The sequence below is a fragment of the Mixophyes fleayi genome, chromosome 4, assembly GCF_038048845.1.
Source record: "Mixophyes fleayi isolate aMixFle1 chromosome 4, aMixFle1.hap1, whole genome shotgun sequence".
Taxonomy (NCBI): domain Eukaryota; kingdom Metazoa; phylum Chordata; class Amphibia; order Anura; family Limnodynastidae; genus Mixophyes; species Mixophyes fleayi.
The window spans coordinates 144,753,023-144,777,640 of record NC_134405.1 but is presented as its reverse complement, the minus strand read 5'-3'; the positions used below and the strand labels follow the sequence as shown (position 1 = coordinate 144,777,640).

Sequence of the window (24,618 nt, the reverse complement as noted above, 5' to 3'; positions counted from 1 at the left end):
GATTTAATATGGCGGTGGCTGTGTTGCAACGTACTGCATAAAAGGAATTATCTCTAATTTATCTAAGGACATTTCTTATTTCAAGTACTTCCCTGACACACTGCAGTTACAATTTAATGCCCTATTAATTTTCTAGAGTTGTAGGGGGAAAAATCAAAATTTAATACACTCATACAGCAGTTTTGCAAGTAATCTCTCTGGGAAAAAAATATCAGCAGGAACAGCTGTCCATTTGAGCTATATCAGCTGCAGAAGTTTGAAAAAGGATACTAGTAAGTAGGGATCCTATCTGAGAAGACAGACAGACAAAATCAGAGACTAATTAACAGCACTACTGTGTAATGTTCAAAAGAATCCTTTGCATTGGCATATAAAGATTAATAACTAAACTGATTAAATTAGGCAGGGATAACAGAAAATAAAACAAATACACTTCATTAGCTTAACTGAGAATAGTATAGACCTATGCATATGCCAAACAGTTTTCTAAAATACTTGCCAACCCTCCAGGAATGTCTGAAAAAGTCCCAAAAATAGTAGATGATCTCAATGACTCCCAGGAATGTCTGGCTCAGCATCAGGGAGAATGCCAGTTTGAGAAGTGCTTGGCTCTATGCTATAATGACTGGACAGAAACGGTGTCCTATTTCCATGTACTGAGGCCTATGGAGGTGGCTACTGTCATGGAGACCAATATTTAATCAAAGACTGAGGGGTATATTTACTAAGCTGCGGGTTTGAAAAAGTGGGGATGTTGCCTATAGCAACCAATCAGATTCTAGCTGTCATTTTGTAGAAGGTACTAAATTAATGAAAGGTAGAATCTGATTGGTTGCTATAGGCAACATCCCCACTTTTTCAAACCCGCAGCTTAGTAAATCTAGCCCTGAGAGTTAGCTAAGACAATAAGACTTCAGTAACATGGACAACTGTAAAAAAAAAAAAAACATTTTGTTCTCTTGTGAATAGCAGTGTTACCTGCTTTTCTTTACATGGAAAATAGTCAGTGAAGCACCCATTCACAGTTTTCACTATCAGGTTTGCCAGTTGCTGAAAATATTTTTCAATTTTCAACAATTTTACAAATATGTAAAAAAAAAAAAAAAAAAGAATTCTTGTATTTCCTTATTCTCCCCTACGCACTCTGATGTGTCTAGGAGGAGGGTATGCCAGTGTTTGGCTTCACTCCCCTTTACTTACACAAACCCAGAAGTAGGGACTGTGTGCAGTTTGATTTTGGAACTTAAGTGTGCACAGGAACAAGGACCAGGGTAAAAAAAAAAGCAATTTAAAAAGCAGGCAGTCAGGAGGCGGAGAAAAAAAAACAAAACAAAAAAAAACACCGTAATAAGACCAATGTATCATAAGGGAAGAAAAACTTTACTACTTCCCTTTCAAATGACTTTAGCTACAGATTGACATTTCTATATGTTATCAGCTATTGCATGCATATTGTTAGTGGAGTGGGATTGGTTTATCAGCGCACTGATATTTAAGTAATTCATTGTTGTATATTGTTTTTATAATAAAACAATTTATTATCATCCACGTGGATTCATCCAACTGGGTGTAGCCCGGAGTCTCAACACTGATTTAAAATATATCAGGAAGCTACAGGTGACTGGTAGGCACAAAAGGTAATATGGGGTAGAGATATTGTGTTTTTATTGACAATGGGGTCACTGTGTATAGAAACTGAAACTGCTCAGCTCTCTATGATGTGATGTATCGCATAATTGTGCAATCTTTTTTTTTTTTTTTTTGTAACTGAAGGGAGTAGCAGCACAGCACTATAAATTCCACCTGGCGTTGCTGGACATGCCCCTGGGTAGCACTAGATACACCCATGGGTGGAGATAAACATAGCACTTAAGCAAAGCAGGCCACTCCCCTTTTAGTGGTGCACAACACTATGCAATGTGCCTAGCTGTTACGGTCGTCTCACTGAAATGATTGTTCAGAGGTATTTTTGATATCCCTGTGAACAAATTAAAAGGAGAGTCCTCTTTGTTCTTTGTCAATTCTTCAGATTTTTATTAGACATCCTAATAATTTGTACGTGTGAGGAATAACATACATGCATAAACTTGGCAGTAAGTATCAGAGAAGAAAAGGGATTATAAAACAAAAATGTTGAGCATTTATGAATATAGTTTGCAAATTAAATAATTTAAAAATATGCCACTCTGTAAAGCACCATACCTATAGAGCAGAGTGCACAAGAAAATATATGGAGTTTGGTAGGGTAACATTTTCCAAAGGTGTCACAAGTCTTTAAGAACCCAAAGCATGAACATATCAAACATTTTTTATGATTGATACAGGCATATTACTGTAATATACTTATGAATGCATTATTTTCACTCATTCTCAAGCAGATATGTATAATTGTATAGTAATTTCTCTAAAGAGACTTCCATCAAGACAAAAAAAACAAACAAAAAAAAAAAAACAATGAGCTTCACTTACGTCAAGTCAGACATGGAGAAGAGTAAATTAATTGGAGATAAAATAGGCAACAAATGATGGGAGATCAGGTATACATTTAAAAATAGTGTTTCAAAATAGATATCTAGAAATCATAAAATGATATTGGCACAAAGTTTTAAGAGAATTAAGAAAGGAAAACAGATTGAATTAGAGAATAAATGTGGTTGGCCGACAATTGAGCCATCTGAATGTTACAGATATCCAAGTGTATTATTTGCAAATGATATAGTTAATAAACAATAATTAACTTTGTTTTCTATTGTTTTCCAATCCAACATTTTATAACTTGCAACACAAATTTGTCATGTATGTGCTCGAATGTGGATACAGAAAATAATATGTAGGCCACACCACAAGAACTCTTCACTGTCGATTTTTGGATATTTGAGGACATATGCTTAATCAATATCCCAATACATTTTGCTAAAAGGGTACGTTGGATTCCATATGTTTGATTTGGATGCAGCAAGTCATGACCACACATAGGAGGAGGAGACTCATGAGTCTATGGGCGAGATTCAATTCAGCGAGACAGGTCTCCTGGACATTCTACATTTGGCTGCACATCTCGGCCAATTGAATCTCCCCCTACATATAAGGGATGCAGGGGATCCCTTATATGGATCTTCAACTACATAAAAACATCTACAGAGATAAGAAAAAGAGGAACCCAAAACAGTATTGCATCAGTGGCATATTTTAGGTTCCAGGGTTATTTGTTTCCTGCAATATGTTCTATCAGTACATTACAGAAAAATAAAGAGGTTTAATCACATGCATAGCAGGTTCTAATTCAGAATGTAAAAAGATAATGCTTTAAACAGCTGTTTCTAACTTTATATTTGCTTTGCAGCTGTGGGCTTCCTCGGTTTTATGGAACAATTGAAAAAGTGTCACGAAAGCCAGATATTGGTAATGGTTTGATCTCTACTTGAGTGACAGCTTACCCCCAGAGAGGTGAGGAGTCTAACGGAGGAGAGGTATTCACCAGAGATTCCCGCAAGGGAATATGGTCTTAACTGCTCTCAAACGCAAGTCGCAGTCCTCTAGAGGGTGCAGAGCAGATAATACGTAGAACCACCAAGTAGTAGTTAGGCAGAATAGAAGTAGTAGTGAAGAGATGAGTTGCAGAGAGCAATAGTACCGAGATCCACACAGGTTTATAAAGCTGGAACAGCGATGCTCTGCATTGATAATGCTGGGAAGCGATGAGCTGCACAGGTAATACTAAGAAGCGATGAGCTGCACAGGTAATTGCTGAGAAGCAGTGAACAGCACAGGTATTGCTGAGTAGCGTTGAGCTGCACAGGTAACGCTGAGAAGCGGTGAGCTGCACAGGTAATGCTGAGAAGCGGTGAGCTGCACAGGTAATGCTGAGAAGTGGTGAGCTGCACAGGTAATGCTGAGAAGTGGTGAGCTGCACAGGTAATGCTGAGAAGTGGTGAGCTGCACAGGTAATGCTGAGAAGTGGTGAGCTGCACAGGTAATGCTGAGAAGTGGTGAGCTGCACAGGTAATGCTGAGAAGTGGTGAGCTGCACAGGTAATGCTGAGAAGTGGTGAGCTGCACAGGTAATGCTGAGAAGTGGTGAGCTGCACAGGTAATGCTGAGAAGTGGTGAGCTGCACAGGTAATGCTGAGAAGTGGTGAGCTGCACAGATAATGCTGAGAAGTGGTGAGCTGCACAGGTAATGCTGAGAAGTGGTGAGCTGCACAGGTAATGCTGAGAAGTGGTGAGCTGCACAGGTAATGCTGAGAAGTGGTGAGCTGCACAGGTAATGCTGATTAGTGGTGAGCTGCACAGGTAATGCTGAGAAGTGGTGAGCTGCACAGGTAATGCTGAGAAGTGGTGAGCTGCACAGGTATTGCGGAGTAGTGATGAGCTGCACTATCCACGATGTTAGGAACAACAGGAGTCAGAGGGAATGCTTCCTATCAAGTAGAGAGACCTGATGATCTGACACCCATTAAAGGGAGGAGGGCCCTTATAAAGGGAACTGGCTGCAGATGATCCAATCACTGCGGAGCAGAGGTTTTGAAGGTTCCCAGGGCAGCGCATGCACAGACCACTAGGCAAGATGGCGTTCGATGATAGAGGAACGCCAGGTTGAACATCAGATAGCGGTAACCAAGGGAAACCAAAGCACACAATGAAACACATGGAGCAAAACTGGTGAGATGCGTGATACACAGAATCATTACAGAGACCGAGTTCTGCAATAGACAAAAGCGGCTAGTAATGTAGTAGTAAAATGCATATGCTTATCAAAATAAAATGGCAGCATTAAATCATTCATTATGTTCCTATTTGCTACGTTTTGTTGGTCAGACTTATAAGCTGCAGCTGTACCAGCCACTATGAATTTGTTGAGTATGTGACTAAAAGTTCTTTGTAGATGGCAACAGTGAAACTTTATAACTAATATTAGTGTCATTCTGAGATCATTTGCTGAACAGAATACAAAACATTTGCTCTCAATATCAATCTGCTATTATAACTGTTGCTATAATATCGGATATTAAGAATAATAATGGCCTCAAAATGGTAACAATGTTTCACAGGTTTAGTATACATACAAGAATAAAATATACCACCGGTTATAAAACAGATATTTGTTATAACGTTCGAGCCAAATGAAAGATTTGTAATTGAAGGAGTAAAATGATATTGCCAACATATATGCACGGCAGTACCTCTTAATATATGGAAGATGTCTGCACCCCTCACCTCAGAACATAAGCTGCTTTAAGAGAAAAGAAAAATACAAATGAATATCAGACAGGATTCATTAAACTGCCCATACTTTATCATCCACGAAGCAGAGAGGAGAGCAGGCACACTACAAATTATTAATGATATTGAATAGCTAAATGGAGTAACAAATGGATATTTTTCCCTCACTCATTTGCCACCCTCTAGAAAAGTAGTGATTACTTGCATGTGCACAGAGCCATTTCTAAAATCAGAAGCACGCTTGTGTTGACATATACATCAATTTTCAATATCTTTCCGAAGGAAACAGCGAGCTTTGTCTGGGACTAAGCTCTGAGGTTTAGCCATGAATCAGAATGTAGAGCAGACACAGGCACACGTTCTTACTATCCTGACTAAATAAAAATATATACAAAATCTTTGCAAAGTTTTTCCAATACAGTCAAACCCCAATTTTTTCAAGGAGTCAGGAGATACTGAAATATCACTGAAATATCTTTCTCAGATTATATGGGAAAAGTCTAAGAATATTAGGTTTAAAGAAAAATAGGAAAATTAACAACGGCGGTTAGAGGCAAGGTTTAACAGCTTATTGAAGCATATGGGGCATATTCAATTAGCTTCCAGGATCGCGGCCACCTCCTTCCCAATACCACTACACCGCAGATTTCCCTTCGCACCTGATAGGACAGCAAAAGAAAATTTGTGCTCTGGCGGTATCGTAATTGCACTTTATGTGCACAACCGCGCAATGCTGCGATCCCGGAAGCTAATTCTGGTTTGCTTAATGGGCAGACACACCAGCAAAATGTTGTTTGGAACATCAAAGCACAGACAATTGCCTCTGTCTCATATCGGTCTCCAATACATTTTTCACCAAAATAAATTATTTTTCACCCACTTACTTTTTAGCTTTACCCTATTTTCTTGTCTTGTATATGCCAAAATCATTATTTGTTTTCTCAATAAAATAGAAGTAATGCACAGATTAATATCACTAAATAATTTACTATTCAAAAGACTAAATTAGTTCCAATTGGAAATATATAGAATTTTAAGGTCAAGCACAGAAACAATGTTTATCGATATGAGTGACATTAGTACAAAAACATATTCCTTTCAAAGTGAAAGAGTGGCCAGCAACAATGGTCTACATTCAAGTGCTCTCATTTCTTTATTGATGCATTCTATATGCCACGACTGGAATTTTTTAGAATAGAAACCATTAAAGGTATGCTAATGACTATGAAGTGCAACAGATGCAGAATATTCAAGGATATTGTATCAGGCACAGCACCATTAACTATCTACCATAAAGTGCTCTGAACTTGCTCATTTATCACAACCATATAGCCTACAGGGGAAGAACAGTGAGGGGTGTTCTCTCGGAAACGCAACATCATACAGCACTCAATGATCCCAATGTTTAGATCCCTGCTGTTTATCTGCATGATAATTAGGAAAATTAAAAATTAAAAATATCTAGCACTGTGTTTTGAATTTAGCTATCAAATAGCTTTCAGAAAAAGGAAAAAAAAAGTATGGTAGATTAATTGTATAAAACATCCAATAGTTGTAGCTAGGATATTAACTTAATGCATATGTCCCCTTAATATAATGAAAAATAAAATTTTCCCCCGTACGTTAATTATAAATTAATTTTGCCCCTTAAATCAATAAATGAGTGCCCCAATATTTATATTTGAATATTGCTCTCTCTTATGTTCTGAATGACCAAATAGCTCAAACAGCATGCAGTTTGAGCAATTTCGCCTATCACAACCATTTCTTTTGGTTTGGCCGCTGGGATGGTTTTGCAAACCCCAGCTTAGTAAATCCGACTGTTTGTATGTTCACCAATGTTGGGACGCCGATTTGTGATGTGTTGGTTTTTAAACATGCAATTTCTGGCTGTTTTAATGGTGGTTTGGTCTTTAGTAAATCCAGCTGTTTTTAAACCACTGTAAAAATAGCCAAAAACTGGTGGTTTCATTAAATCACCCTTTTACCAATAATTAAAATGAGACATAGGTAATCACATAAACATGGATGCCCCAAAATTAACACATTCAAGTTTATATTAATAGGACAAACTATAGTTTTCTAATAGTTTCTGTACAAAAATACTTTGTTTAGTTAAAAAAAAACAACACATTTTTATGTTATGGTTTCTTAAAACAAAGTTTTTTCCTTTTCTAATTTACACCTTATGTAGACAATAAAATTAAATAACTACACCATAACACACGGATGTACATTGAAGGATGAGTGAAAATAGATATGGAATTTACCCAAATTTGCTGTGAGATTCCAGGGGTCCTTTCTTGTTTTACACAGAGATTCTTGTCAAGGAGAACATCTTCTAAACAAATGCATGCAGCTGTCACATGCCATTTACAAGGACAAAACCTGACAAATTTGTGATTCCTCTTTTGTTTTTGCTTGTCATGTATGCCATGCAAACTTCAAAAGACCAGCAGCAATCAAAGGAGAGGGTGAGTTGAATACAGTATACTTACAGACAATTAAAAAAAGAAAATTATTTCAAGCATGTATTTTTTTTTAGCCCTTTATGATATAAATTCGAATATATTAAATCTACCTTATAAATTATTCAGATCATAAGCACAAAATTGTGAAAATATACAATTCATATAATTGAATTTGTCAAAAGAGAAGCATTTAAAAAAATATTAATAATCTAAAAATAAAAATGTCCACTATAAACACATATGTACACCAAGTTTTAACTGTTTCATGTTTTAATCTATATTGCTCCGTAAAAATTGAAGTTTTCATGACTAGCGGTTTATATAAGACTATTCAGTAATTTAATAGATCCTCAAGAATATCAATTTTATGGACCTACAGGATATGCCTTGATGTTGGCAGTTGAGCTCATCCCAAAATAGCTATATTGTGCACACAATGCTTATATTTATGTATATAATGACACAGTAATTTATATATTGTTTGTTTTAGAGTGCTGGGCTATATTTTGTTTTCACATACACAGTGGTCTTAATTGTCCTGGCTCCACTTTCTCAAATGATTTTATTCGCTTGTGAACATTTTTTGTTAATTTAAAGGAGTGCACTTTGGTTTTCTGAATTTCTAAAGACAGAGCAGTATCTATGCCAAAGGCTCAGTTAAGCTAATGCACAGTAATTAATAGTTGATACACCTAAGGCTTGTTACCAGAGTTTCAGGCCTATATAAGCACTTTCTGTTAACAGGCAATCACCAGTCCTGGTCATAGAAGTAATGTTAATTAAATGATTATTATCGATTTTATAAGGCTCCATATAAATGCAAACAAGAAAACAAAGGGTATGAACGGCCCTGCACACGAGAAAGCTTACATTCAAAGTGGAAGAGGGCACAGATGAAACAAAAGGAGCAAGTGTGATTCAGAGTGGAGACTATGACATTTGTGGGGTGCATTATTGTGAGTAGTATCATCAGGGATAAGGTAAGCTCAAAAAAAGAAATGTTTCTGCTGCCTATCTTTAAATGAAATTTATCCTGATTTGGCTCATCATCATCAATCATGACAAACCTCCACAGAGCTGGATATTTGGAAAAACAAGTCATATAGAAAATGAAAATAAGTACTATGCGGTTGACAAAGATGATGCAGACATGAGAGAAAGGGTAGAGAAGGCCTGCTCATAGGAGATTACAATTACTTTTTCCTGCTGCCTTACATTCTGGTACGGAGATCACCTGACATTAGCTTCTTTACCATTCTGGTCCTCAGCTGCCTGTCCTGACCCTGGGGACTATCCAACTTTGGTTTCATCTATGACATACAATGTGTTGCTGACCCTGCCCTTTCCTCTACAACAGGTGTTAGGTGCAGTGGTACTGTACAGTACTGCAATGAGGAATACCATATATAGTATGTTCCAGGATATCCAGTTACCTTACTGTGATTAAGCATGATGTTTTTCAAAGAGTCAGTATTAGAATGTTCTGTCTTTTATGTCAGTCTACAAATGCTAAATGTGACAACTGTATTCCAATTTACTACAGTTGTAGCTGCCCAAATAGCAAGTCATGCTATTAAGTAACAATAATCATGCGCTCAATTGTCTAGTGGTGTGCAATAAGTATTATATAGATGGAATTTTAAACTATACACTTGATTTTTAATGTGATTAGTAACATATGGTAAAAGTCATATAGTGTTACAAAAGATGGAACATTAAACAATTTGTATATGCATCACTAGATGCAAAACACAATCCACAAATTTGGTTAGTGAACAGTACTGTTAAAGAACTAACCATCCACAATCAAAAAATTAGATATTGAAATTAAAGAACTAGAAACACATATCAATGCAAACAGTCTTTGTCCTTCACAACTAGAAATATATATTAATACAAACTGTCTTTGTTAATGGGATTAGTAATATATGGTAAAAGTCATATACTTTTACAAAGATGGTCCTTCACAAAAAGACAATCAGGTGTACAGTTTAAAATTGCATCTATATAATACCTATTGCCCACCATTAGACAATTGAGCGCATGATTATTGTTACTTAATATTTAATCAGGGAAAGACAACTTGAATATGGTGCAGCTCTTGCGTAAAAGATACAGAGTGCAGTCCAGACCACCCGTTTGCTCAGTGTAGCAATTTGTGCTATGTTTAAATAGTTGGACATTTCAAACACCAATGCTTAGTGTACAGACCTATTTATTTAATGTGCAGCTGTGCATAGATGTCAGGTACACATTTGAGAGGTGCCACACAAGCACTTTTCAGATAGAAATGCGCTTGAGTTCACAGCATTTATTTGCTGCTGTGGTGACAGGTGGAAGTGAAGCGGAATGTTCTTCCCAACACAAGAGTAGGCTCAGAAACCATTTCAAGCAGTGTCTCCAGAGCTTAATCAGTCCTGTGTGAGATAAAAGTGAAACTCCCAAATCTCTTAAACCTCCCACCACTGGGGTAATAGCGCTTTCATAGTTGGAAGGGCACTAATGTTAAAAGTGACTGTATTGCACATAATTTAAGGACTGATCTACTGCCACAAAGCTCATGCGCATTATCAAACTTGCCAACAAGACCTATTCTCAAAGTATTCATTCTGCTCCTGTGTTCCCCCACTTAATTACAGTTTGTAATAACTTGAGGTGAATTAGGGAACCGATTGAAAAGGTGTCAAAAATAAAACTTTATTACATTATGAAAACAGGTGATGATTGCAGATCTTTTTATTTATGAAATCTTTTGGGTTGTTTTCCTGTTTTATATTAAAATAATAGGGATATTTAGGCTCTAGTAAATGTTTAAAAGTGTTCATTTAAATGCCATGTTCCAATGCTCTCATGAAAAAAATAACCCCAAAAAATCATGGTTTCTGACACTTTAGGAGCACAGCTCCAACACACTTGGAAATCAGCTGTCATATGCTCGAATTTTGTAACAGGGTTAAGCTCCAAAAAAATCCCTTCAACTTGACCTTCTTATCATACATATTTTGTTTGTATGTTGCGAGTATAAAATTATGAAGGATTATTTAATAAAGACGCAGAAGACCTTAGTTTTGGAGTGTTCCCTGCTTTGGAGTAGTTGGTGGTGCGCTAGTTTGCATACTATGATTTTTCAAATAAGATAAAGGGGATGGAAGGAGCCCATTTTTAAGGCTTTTTGGAAGGGCACACTGACACTTCACACGAAAAAAATTTTGCACCAGTTCTGAGTGGGCAGAGATTGAGTCTCCACCAGTTGCATTTGGGAGGAGAAATGCAATTATCGGGTCATTAAACATCAAATCAACACAAAGTTTCAAACTGAAGTTTCAGATTATAAAGAAATTTGGCATAATGAATGCTGCCATGGATGTAATGAAAACCCTCAAATCTTAGGCTGACATGTACACTGGTTTTAATATAAATATGCTTAACATTTTTTTAAATTACATTTGTAACTTACCTAGCTGAGCTACACAGTTGGGCAAGATATCATTTTGAGCCTCTTTCTATGGGCTTTCATATGATATAAAAAAACAGCAGTATGTTTCAATGAAAAATTGTTCATACGGTTGTTAATAAATGAATTTCTTTGATATCTTCTAGGCAGCTTATCTGTATTTCTACTCTTAACACCTCAGCATAACTACCAGATATTTTAATTACAAAATATCTGTCCACTTTGCTTGAATTGAACAGGCACAATGTAATTTTATTTCTTCATGAAGGTTCAAGTCTGTAAACAGTAGTAGTAGTAGTAATAAATAATAATATAATAATAATAATAATAATAATAATAATAATCTAGCAATAACAATATGTCCCATGATGCAAGATTCCTATAAAATTTCCCAACAATTAAATAGCATATCAAGTTTAAAAAAATAAAATAATGGATAAATATACCTGGAATTCATGATGTACCTAACAGCTGCTTAGCCTCTTAACCATTGTACATAAATGTCTGGATTGCCCAATATATCAATGATGGGCAACAAGTGGCCCCAACAGATATAAAGGTTAAAGGGGTGTCCATCAGGCACCCAATGTGTATCTTGTCACTGCACTACAGACACACACACACACACACACACTGCAAATAAGCCTTCACTGCAAGTAAGCCCTCACAAAATGGATAATAGCACACTCTGGGTTTTACAACCAAGGTAATTGATCAACACAAAGCTATTTATGCTTTTGCAGACTCTTGGTAGGACAATGAATTCATAAAACATAAACTAGATATATTTAATTGTACATTCAAGATACAAAGTAAAAGACATCAAAAACAACCTAACCTGGCTCTTTGCGTCAACATTGGTAAAACTGTAACAATGATTCTAACACTGCATAAAATATACCATCTGAACAAATAATCGATCCCACACACATAGAACAGGGCCTGGAAAATTTAGAAATTGCATACAATAATTTAATAGGCACAGGGATCAATTGCCAATATTGGAACTTTATAAATCGAGAAAACAAAATTATCCTTTAAAGCTACTCCCTATGGGTTAATTTCTATGTCTTGAAATGGATGTGCAACTTGATCACATATTGCCTTCTGCCCATGCAGCATGTTTACCATTACTTCAGAATGAATGTATTATAGTTTCTTCTAAATTGATTGAGGAGCTAAATGATCTATGTAAAACACTTCCGTTAGTAAACATACAGGATAACCGTTTAAGATATTGAATCATGTGAGATTTCTTAAGCTTCATTTAGGTAAAAGGTCTATTAAGTAGTTCAGAATTTGTTAGATGAAAAATATCTAGAAAGGTTGGACAAACTTTATTCTTACCGGAGAACGGTTAAAAAAACCAAAAAAACAACCCAAAATCTAACATAATTAAATACAATAGTGGGTCGGTATACAGTGTAATGCCATACCACCACTTCTTCTATGGCTTTGATTGCAAAACTAACAAATTTTAGATTTGGTCATTATTTAAAAGGACTTGTGAATGAAAAAGTTGTTTTTAACCTGTGAATTAAATACTGACCAAATACTGAGAGCTGTAAATGGGAAAACCAAACTGGATTTGAGAGCTTGCAACTCGCTATTCTAAACTTGATCTGGGACTCAATCTAAGTTGTATATCACATCTACATACACTGTCCTGGAACTGGCACATAAGGGTATTCTTAAATATCACTAACTACAGGGGAGTGAGCCACAACAAAGTATTCACTTTTATTAGAATTTAAAATGAACATGTTAACTAGTACAGCCACACAGTTAGCTGCTAAAATCTGAAGACAGCATCACAAAAAGGTCTTATGTAGTGCACAGGATAGTCCGATGAGAGAATATATACTAGACATGCTTTGTTTTGCAAAAAATAAGGGTACCTACTACAGCATAAAAGTGAGTATATGGAATATACATTTGCAAAAAGAAAATATTATTAGTATTGCTATACACACACATTTATATTTTCTATCTGCACTAATTTGTTTTTAATCAAATGTTAACCAAATGTCAGAAAAATCAGCCAGATAGAAAAAGTGTGGTAAAATTAATTTCATTATTCAGAACACAGGCTTTATAAAGTAATCGCCTGAACCATAAACATGTGTACCTTAATGGGATATATGAAAGATAGCCTTACCAAACTTAGAATTGTCTTCCTATTAGGATGTAAAAGGTTTCCTACACCTTGCAGATTTGTTGGGAAATCTGGCCATAATCAACAAAACTGCTAAGCGCCATGTGTGGACCAAAAGCTACCAGCAATCCCAAAATAAAATCTAGACTGGATTGAAAATATTTGATCAGCTATGAATGAAATGAAGTTAACCAATGACCACAATGGCTATGCAGATCTGGCATTTGGCTGAATATGGCAACATGTAATTCTAATATTCTGGCAGGATGCCAAACAACAGGATTTGCCCAATTTGACCACTCTTGTATCTTGATAAATTTATCAAAAACCCAGTTATTCAGCACACTGAATGACTAGATCTTCCCCAATAACTTTTATTAGAATGAATCAAGAAATAATGACTACACAAATACAGTCAGTATTAGCAAATATACAAAACCAAAAACAACTGCAGGGCGCTGCAATCACCTTTGATGGAACTTGGGCTGCTGCTCTTCTAGGACAGATTCTGGCTCTGTCAATACATAGAAAACTGGGCACAAAAAGAGGAGCGCAAGGCACCAAGTACTTAAATAGGAAATTTATTACAAATAAAAACAAATGTTAAAAAGGATTAAGCATATAGCCAAAGGCTAAATAGATCAAACAGCTGTACAAAAACAAGCTTGTCCTAAAAATACAATCAAGCTGTTGGCCAAAATATAATTATCATATGGTACCATATGTAAAAAAATAATAAAATACCACTAATGAAATCCAATCCGCGGACTGCTGAATAAGATAGAATTGTTCTTTTGGAGCTATTTTAGAGGATAATATGGATTACTTGTATTCCGGAAAAAGAAGCCACCATTTAAGCTTTTCTTAATACCAATCCATTTAACAATTTATAATAATCATTTCCTTTGCGGGCTCAATTTGGAATCCAAACATATAACAATAAAGGATCCACCGCAAGATGCAGTTCGGGCACCAAATAAAAGATAGATTATTTCAATAGTTCTTATTGCTTTTGTATTTATCGACATTAGCTTGTCAGGTTTAAAATTGGCATAATCCTTGATCATATAAATGTGCCAGAATACTAATGAATTTTTCTAGGTACCAGAAATGAACACATATGTTTACTTAGCTCTCCTATGTAGATACATGAGTCCCGAACTTTCGATGTTAGTGATCACTCCAATGAATATTAAAAGCAGTCAACGGAGGAGAATCTCAGCAGATATCACAAAGTAGCTTGCTACGAATAGCTGGCCAGCACTTGATAGAGAATCAGCATATAACAGTACTAACGCGTTTCCCGGCGGTCCGCCGCTTCATCAGAGGTAAGTATAATGGCAAGATCTGGCCAAACTGATTTAAATATCTAAAAAAGATCATATGGAATCAATCACATGATCAGCATCCATCTATCAGGGGCCAGTGTACTAACAAGATCCGGCCAAACTAATTTGAATATCTCCAAAAGGTCACATGAAGTTTATCACATGATCGGCATCTATCCGGAAATGTCCTGCCGAATTAATAGTCATTTACGGAGATATCCGGACTCTATATCTAGCGGTAAACGACCGTTCAGGCCAATATCGCATTAGTGTGTATATATAGCTGAACGATGAACTACAGATGTTCCAAAGTACCGATCTCGTTTCATTTGATTGTTCAGCAGAATTATAAAATCTCATTCCAACCGCCTTCCAATCCTACAGTGTGTATGCACTCATGACTGTCTGCACAGAGACAGCAACCTGTTTACCTCTGTGTTGTTAAATGTAGAGAGTGCTGTAGGTGGAATAATTTGTTTGTTAGTTCCGAGACTGAATATTTTGTTTCAGAGTCACAGAAGCTAACAAAATTTGTAATGACATTGCAGATAAGTCAGTTTATTTTGTAACAAGAATGAATGACTGAATGAATATTGTGCTGTGAACGACTACATTGCTCTTGGAAAAGATTAAGGTAAATTGTGTAAAGTGTGTACACATGAATCGGCAGACTGATTGGAACTTCAGTTGTTCGTAAAATCATTAGTGATAATAAATTAATTAAAAGTTTTTCTAGTGTGTACCCAAAAACCATGTAAGGTACTTCGTTGCACACAATGCAATGAATAAGTCAGTAACGAAAAATGTGTACAGAAATGTCTTGTCAAAGACTTAACAGCCATGTCCAAATGCTATTTGGTAATGTAACTGCACGACATTGCTTTTTACACTAAATTTATACTACTTATATGTTATATACTCCAGATATATTTTATAACCCTCTTTTACCTATCACAAGTATTAAATAGCGGAAGACTACCCTCCACCAAGTAAAAATTCACCCACAGTGTCTACTATATATTATTTAACAGAAAGAAAAAAAAAAAAAAAGGAGTAGGGATTGCGGAATATGTACATATTTATCTTTACTACAAAAAAATGGAGTATATTTACATAAAAACAATGTTATGCACTTATTTCAGTGGTTAAAACGAGAATCTCTTGCGCTGCAGAAATTATTCATAAATCTTAACATCAAATGATATTTATCTTCTTACATCTATAATTCTGTAATGTAAGCCCTGTGACACAACCATTAACATAATTAATACTAAATAAATGGAAAGAAATACTTACAAAGCTTCTTGCTTTCAATCGTTCTTCCTCAGTGGAAGCTTTCTCACGCAGTACAGCTCTGGTAAGTTGTTCAGTAGAAGAAGTTCGTTCACGTTCTAGTGTCTTTCCTATTTCCTCCTGCATCAACAGTGCCCCATGTTCTAATCTGTGCAAATAAGTAAATTTCAAGTGATTCTAGCGCATGTCTTTTTAGTTTCAAATACAGTGTAAAAAAATCAGGTCAGTCAGGGATACATGAACTAATAACAATCCTAAGCTTCTGCCTTTAGTCATGTGAAATGTTAAGAGATAAGTAAAAGCAACCAAGAACTCAGGAAATCTACATCTTGTTATTACACAGCTGAACAGTCTAAATTTTATATATGAACTTTCATTTGGGATGCAAGATCTGGTCACTTTAAACCGATAAAGAATCAAGAGTGACTTACAAAATGGCTGGAGGCCTAGTCAACACCTTGAACTCTTTAGTAACCTCTGAGTTGCATTGAGTGTAAAATGCAGTTTGTGGTGCAGGTGCAATCAGTATGTAAAGAGGGAACAATAAATTTGAAACGTATATAGACATACACAAATTTGTACACAAACTCTGTCTTGAAAAGTACTATTATCTCTCATCAAGAATGCGCAATGAAAAAATGTAGTCACACTACTTTAAAACCACAAAGCAACTTCTATCCAAACTTTACAAAAGGTCCTTTTTTAGAAACCTTTCCAAATTGGTTGAAGCCGATCTTGAATCCATGCCCCCCACCCGAGTCAAAAATTAAATTAAATATCACTAAAGATGAAAGTAAAGCATTAAAAGAATTAAAAAATAACACTGATATCATCAAACTGAGGGGCAAGGGTGGGGGAATAGTGATAATGGATAGATCTAAATATGTAGAAGAAGCCTTTAGATTGCCATTGGATACTTCAACCTATGATGGTCTCCTTTAAGTGATTCAAAAAACTCCAGGATCTTTTGGAAGAAGGTTTGAACTTAGGCATTGTGATCAAAAAAAAAAGAAAATAATTATTTACTTATAAATAAACCAAAAATTCCCTCTTTTTTTTTTTTTTTTTTTATCAATTGCAGAAAATTCACAAAACTATTCAGAACCCTCCAGGTCGCCCCATAATCTCTAGAATCCAATCAATAACATTAAACTTATCAGTCTATATAGACATGTTTTTACAAAAGCTAGTTACTGCAGAGTGAAGCTATTTAAAAAGATACTACTAGCATCCTACAAGTACTTAACCAAACCACATGAACCACTTCATACATATTGGGGACCTGTGACGTCAAGTCCCTATATACATGTATTCACCATGTTGACAGCTGTATTCACACCTATCACTATCTATGCATCCAAACTAATCTTGAAAATTAACAAATCAATTTTACTTTAAGTGGCATCAAATTCATATTACAACACAACTACTTTGGGTTTAACGGAGAGCTCTATAAAACAGCAAACCGGTACCACTATGGGAACACATTTTCACACCAAGTTAGGCAAATTTATTTGTCACAAAATCGGAAGATGACACCATAACAATCCCTTCTGGAAACATCTTATTACTTGGCGCAGATAAATAGTTCATCATCTGGGATGGACAGGAAGAGGATCTCCAAAAATTCATTGCATACATCAATAATAACATTCTCAATTTAGAATTTACTTCGGATGCAAGTAGAGAGAGAGTAAACTTTTTAGACCTAAAATTTTATACTGACGAAACAAATCAAACCAGAACCCACATGAAACCAGTGGACACCAATATTTTTTTTACTAGCCAGTAGCAATAATCATCCTCCAACATGGATTAAGAATATTCCTGGACGACAACTTAAAAGATTTCGACGTAACTGCACACAAAGTTGTATTTTCCTAAAACAAAGCAAGGAATTGAAAGAAAGGTCACTGGAAAGGAAATATAATAAAACAAATGTGGTGCAAAACACTCTAGAAAAAGTAAAGTTACAAGACCAGAAAGATCGCCTGATCTACAAACCAACAAAAGAACCATCTAAAATGGAAACATTATTTATTACCAAATACAATAGCAATACAAAGCCAAATGAAACATATATAAAGAAGCATTGGCACATTTTAAAGATAGATAAAGAAATCAATACATTTTTACCTCAACATCCCAAAATTGTATATAGAAAAGCACGCAACCTTCGAAGTCTCCTTAGGAGCAGTTAAATACTGTTACCAAAAGAAACCGCAATAACCAAGAATAAAGGTTTCTTCTACTGTAATAATTGCATGGGATGTAAAAACAAAGGCAAGTCCACCACTAAACCCATCACAGAAATCACATCTAAGGTTAACAAAGAGAAATTCCAAATACAAACATAAATGGACTGCAATAAAGAGGGCCTTATTTACTTGCTTGAATGTCAATGTGTACTTCAATATGTAGGCCGTAAAAAATGAAGATTACAAGTCCGCATTGCCGAATATATTAACAACATTAAAAAAGGACTAACTACCCACAACGTGTCCAATCAATCACAATAAAAATCCAGAAGGCCTTTATTTTTTCAACACATAACTAAAGACTGGAGAGGAAGAGATTATATACGAGTTATTTCCAAAATAGAAACAAGATGGATTTCTGAATTTAAAACAATTGCACCGATGAATCTTAATTGAGATTTCGACCTAGGTTCCTTTCTCACATATTAGTTCTCTTATACAAAAAACAACATTCTTTTTTGTGCAATTAATCATTATTCCCCTTTTTCTTTATTTTGTGCCCCTTTTTATTTTTTTTATGTTAAAAGATTCATAGTTAGCTAACATATTTCTATCAAGTCAGCCGATAAACAGATGTCGTTTTTAATGTTGCCAATAAAGTTATTCAACAAATTCGTATAGGCTAGAGTTTAAATATCCATCATTCATAGACAGCAGCATCCTTTAAAAAGACCTCCTATGAACTTTCTTCACCCTGTACTTTAGCAATCGATGATTATATTATACAAGCAGCATTATATTTACACTAGGGAACACGCACTATTTCCAATATATATCTTGAACTCTTTCTCATGTTCCTCAAACCATTCCTGAACAATGTTTGCAGTGTGGCAGGGCGCATTATCCTGCTGAAAAAGGCCACTACTATCAGGGAGTATCATTGCCATGAAAGAGTGTACTTGGTCTGCAACAATGTTTAGGTAGATTATACATATCAAAGTATCATCAGCATGAATGCCAGGATCCAACATTTCAAAGTAGAACATTGGCCAGAGCATCACACTGCCTTTGCTGCCTTGCCTTTTTTTCTATAGTGCATTCTGGCGCCATCTCTTCCCCAGGTAAATGATGTACATACTCCCCGCCGACCATATGATGTAAAAGAAGATTCATCAGACTAGGCCACCTTCTTCCATTGCTCTATGTTCAAGCGTTCACAAGTCCGTTGCGCTTTCGGCGGTGGACAGGGGTCAGCATGGGCACTCTAACCGATCTACAGCTACGTAGCCCCTTACTCAGCATGCACTGTATGTTTATATAGCGCAAACATAGTGCACAGCACTTTACAACTGGGAACTTGCAGACTTTCACAAGCATAACCCTTGCTTAGTCTTTGCAGTTACTACATTCAAGTGAAAATTTAACAGTAGTGCATACACTGTTGGATCAGACAAAATAACATCCAATCCAATCCATTAATATGCCTTCGACCTGTACCATAACAGGGACCTTCAAAGGGGTGGCACCTACCTGAAAGCGGGCAGAGTTTTGCCAGAAAGTGGGCATGGTTTGTTGGAAAGTGGATGTGTGTGTGTGGAGTGGTGCTTAATTTGGCCAGTTTTTGCCAGAGTTAACCTTGGGAGGTATGAAAAACAAATAAAGTCACTTGTGCAAGCTTAAAGCGCAGCAATTATCATGATCCAGTATACAAAGGGCTCTGCAGCGGGACTCACTTCAGTTCCCACTGAATAGATAATGGTTATAAGCATGGATTAAGGAAATCATCAAAAACCATGACCTGTTAGGAGTACTTGGGCACCAAAACTGAGATATACAGACAAGGTAACACAAACAAGGCTAAATGTGTAACTTGTGCAAGAGATCTAATAATGACACTGCTGCGCAAGGCTCTTGAACACGCACAGTACATCTGTGCAAACCCACAATTTTAAATAATTAAAACAGAGAAATATCACAGCCTTTTCTTCTTTTAAAAACAGATTACATTGCACTACTCTATATCTAAAAAAATATGCAGTCTCTATAATGCAAGACCAGAAAAAAAAAAAAAAGCTTTTAACTATTTTCCAGCAATTCTGCTTTTCCTGCATGCCTGTAAAGCTTACAAATAATATAAAATCTATTCAAAAGAAGTATGATAGTAAATAGTCAAATATATTATAAACAGCAAAAAATAAAATTTCTAGATGAAATCTATCTGTAACCAAAAGTGAGGAGCCATTTTGCATTATGTACAACGGTCAGCAAACAGTAGTTTTAATTATACTGTGCTCATCTGTAGCACAAACCAAGCCTGTCACAGTTTAAAACAGTGCCCCTTAAACTAATAACATGAATAATTTAGCTCTCAGTCAGCTTGGTTTCATTATAGCCCCAGCTATTTACCAAAGGCTATCAGCCCCCGACATTCAGCTCAGCACTAAACGTAGCTACCTATAAAAATGGTGATAATTGCAATGAAGGTAGATCAGTCAATTTAGAGAAGAAAAAAAACTAATGAAGCACGTTCCCAGTGGATTCAATTACTTCAACAATCACAAAGAAAGTCAATATTGTAATTAAAAAAGTTCAGTCTTCCTATTCCACACCACGGGAAATCAGGAAATTCACAACTAGACATCAAGCTGACCACATGCACATAACTGCCATTATAGTTTCAGAGCCTGACGATTAAGCATTGATTACACATATGTTGTACAGTACATTTTCAGCATGGTTCAGTGCTTCTTTGTCTAAAGAACACAAAATAATGATGCAGTCTCTATAATTCAAGTCATTTTTAGAGCCTATGCTTAAAGCTACATAAACACTTAATCGCTAAATTTTACTCATCTGCTCTTCTCATTCCCGGAGACCCTAGGTCTGCAATATAGAGTTTTAACATTTTAATTTTGGCACCGTAAAATGGCTGCAGGGGTAGTGAGCGGGTGGACCAAACGATCTCTGTGACTGTAGCTGACGATTGATCTTCCCACTCACTAAAATTTAGCGATTAGGTAGTAATGTGGCTCCAAAGTATTCAAGGATTGGTGTTCAATGATTGGGATAGAAATTAGAGAAAATATCATTCAATTCAAGGTGAAAATATGGGATATATTATCCAATAGAACTTGAGTTAGGGTACTCTATAAAATGAGAGAACGTGTGTTTATTTTGATATTTTATATGAAAAGAACAACCAACTGCAAATATCTGGTTAATAGCAGAGAATATACCGTATATACTCGTGTATAAGCCGAGTTTTGCAGCATATTTTTCTATGCTGAAAAAGCCCCCCTCGGCCTATACACGGGTGAACTTACCTGGTCTCCGGTCCCTTGGCTATTAACTTCCGCAGTGGAACGCATGTGCGTTCCAAATGCCGAACTTCCTGTCAGTGGAACGCACATGCGTTCCACTGCGGGCGTAAGTAAACTTTCACTTTTTTTCCTTGACATCTACAACCCTCCATAAGCACACCAGTGACCTGGTTAGGTGGTGTGGAGCATGTTTTCTGGACGATACCTGGATGTAATTGGGGGGACAGTGCTGTTATAACCAATCTCTCCTGTTTTATCAAGCTCTTTCCCTCGTCACACACAGCGTTGCCCCATAGAGCCCATGCATGTTGAATCGGGCCTGCATGAGTCTTCATCACTGGTATGTTGTCCGTTTACAGCTACTGTTGTCTTATCTGAGCTCTGCTACTGTGCTTCAAGGGATTACAGAGATTTTACCCTGAGACTGCTATTCTCTATCAGATGCTGTTTTCCCTTTAGCAGATTTAAGCCCTATTGTGTAAATCAGCCAAGATGTAATGATGGCTCATGCGCTGACACAGATCAAATGTACTGTTAGCTGTGAAATGATCTCACGTTCTCCCAGTCACGCAGAAGATATTCGTTTTAGAAATAGGGAAAAAAATATATATATTTGTGAGTCTTATTTCATGATCCTCATCCTGAGCTCATATCAGATAGTGTACGGATGTTTATTTGCATTTAATGTAGTGATGCTAATGTCAGTGTATTATCTGTAAGTAATTAGGAAACAGCTTTAGAGGTTGTTTTTTTTTATTATGTCCTATTCCAGAGTTTTTTGTGTTAATCAGTGGTTAGAATCCCCCAATACATCAGTTTATGTCTTGATGTAAGAAAATTAAAAGGTAAAAAAAAAAAAAACCCAAAAGGGGGAATACTCTTAAAAGCCTCATACACAAACAAATTTAAACAGAGGAAATTAAAATATTTGACACTTAAAATAAATAAAGCCTTGGTGTTCCTCAATGTCAGCAGTTATATAGAACATAAGCGAGGATGAAACCAAAGGATGAATGTTTAAAGTCGACGAGGTTTGACCATGCCCAGTGGTGATGATATCACTTGTGAAAGTCACACACATTAATGCAAATGTGTGGCTAGACCATGATCTAGCTGCATGGGGGAATGCAAACTGGTATGCATTGTCCTGGAAAATGCAAGTCTCTCCCCCCCCCCCCCCCCCCATAACAACTGTCAAATAAAAAAAAATACTTTCATGCAGTATGTAGGCCGTAGTAGGGAAAAGGATTTATTTCAGAGGTTTGCCATTTGTGTCTCTCTGCTGTTGTTGAACAACAAATAGCTGGAAGTAACTGCACCTGCATCTTTTTCTAGCTAGACCCTGGTTACTGACAGAAGATAACCACATTGGGTGGCAGTAAATCATTCTGTAAGTGTCTCCTGGCCTTTGTTACTTCTGTCACCTGGATTACAGATGCTGACCTTAGGCTGTGCATTTACCAGTAGCTGCTGCATTTCCCACCCTAGGCTTATACTCGAGTCAATAAGTTTTCCCAGTTTTTCATGGTATAATTAGGTGCCTCGGCTTTCATTCGGGTCGACTTATACTCGAGTATATACGGTACTCTGTGGTAACTATCAAATATTATTATTTATACATCACCAAAATAAGCCCACACAAACATAGGGAAAACATACAAAAGTCTACACACATATTTGCAATACAACTCTTGGCCCAGTGTTCTGGGACAGCAAAGCTAATCACTGGGCCACCATAAAATACCACTAATTTCATTAAGATGCATTTCCGAATAGTGGTTATCTGCTGGGGTAAAATCATTGCCAGCAGCAACAGTCAGCAGATCGCTTGATATTTGCAGCGGTTTTCCATTCTGATTTTTTTACTGGCATAATCTCTGCCAGTGTGATAATTTTGGGTAAGGGAATTTTCTGTAATGCAGTAATGACATACTAAATAACATTTCACATTACCCCTGTTTACCAACATTGCCTCTGAAATTCTCCTCTAAGATAAATTGTTTAGTAATGCTGCTACTAGTTACTGTCTGAGGAGGCACTTGGTGAGGGCTGTGTGAGGAAGTTCCTTGACTCTGAAAAAGAACATAACGCAGAAGTTGTAGAAGTGTTACAAAAACATCCAAAAGATAATATTGCCAAAACTATTAGATTACAACAATATCCATACAATATAAATAGATCATAAATCACTTGAAAGCACAAATGGATGCTAATGGCTTGAAAAAAAGCAGAACAACAATTTCAAGTATAGACAATAATCAAATCAAGCTATTTTTATAATTATTCACTGTCTGTCTGTTACTCTGCTGCACACAGCCAAACAAATACATTATCTGAGACAGGGAATACCAAACCAAAGTCGTTGTGATTATAAAGAGTTTAATCTTTTCTATTTATTCTCTTAAGGCCCAGTCAAGGAAATTCGAATAAACATGTTATTAAAACAGAGATCAATAAGAAAAAGCCTTAGCGTGCACCAAACCACAAAGGGTTAGACCCCAAGTATCGATTTTAATATAACACTTTTTGCTCAGCATCCCAAAGGGTTCTTTTTTAATATTACTTTTCATTTTTTTCATTTTGTATCAGCATTTCGAAAATGTGTTATTTTCCGAGGCAAAGAGGGAAATAGTAGTCTATTGACTGGTAAGAGGCTGTAATACATTGATAAAAAAGCTCAGTGATATAATAGTAGCACACAGGCGGAAATCTAAAGCTTATATTACTTGTCTGAAGAAACAATTCCTGGCACAGATTTCATGCAGGAAATTAAAATTAAAAAAACAAACAAAAGTAAACAATTTATGAAAGCTGGTCCATAAGAAAAGTGTGGCCCATACCAACCAACCAGACATTTACTCAACTGTGCTAGAAACGTGACCAACTAACAAGTTGTTAAGTTGTTCTGGGTAAAGCACATACTTTCTGTGCAATACATTTCATAATACCACTTGAAGGCTACCACCTTTATTAAAGTTAACCTTCTCCATTTTTCTATAAAATACTGCCTTCTTGTCTCCTCCACTTGCCTTAAATAATCCTGCCCTGTAAAATTAAAACTAATCTTTCCACTTTAGTAGCAAATTAGCTGTACCTGTGTGACCTATCTGGCCAATGTCTCTCATTCACTCCCATAGATGATACCATCTTGGCCCACAAATCAATGGGCATAAAATG

General features: G+C 36.2%; 1 protein-coding gene across 2 annotated transcripts in view; it reads right to left on the bottom strand.

The window, feature by feature from the left end:
* Nucleotides 1-24,618, bottom strand: part of CHCHD3 (coiled-coil-helix-coiled-coil-helix domain containing 3) — a 177,563-nt gene that overhangs the window by 110,504 nt on the left and 42,441 nt on the right. For both annotated transcript variants that reach the window (XM_075208547.1, XM_075208548.1), the window contains exon 4: nt 15,927-16,071. In XM_075208547.1, coding sequence (XP_075064648.1) covers nt 15,927-16,071 — 145 coding nt within the window. The remainder of the gene's footprint in view (nt 1-15,926; nt 16,072-24,618) is intronic.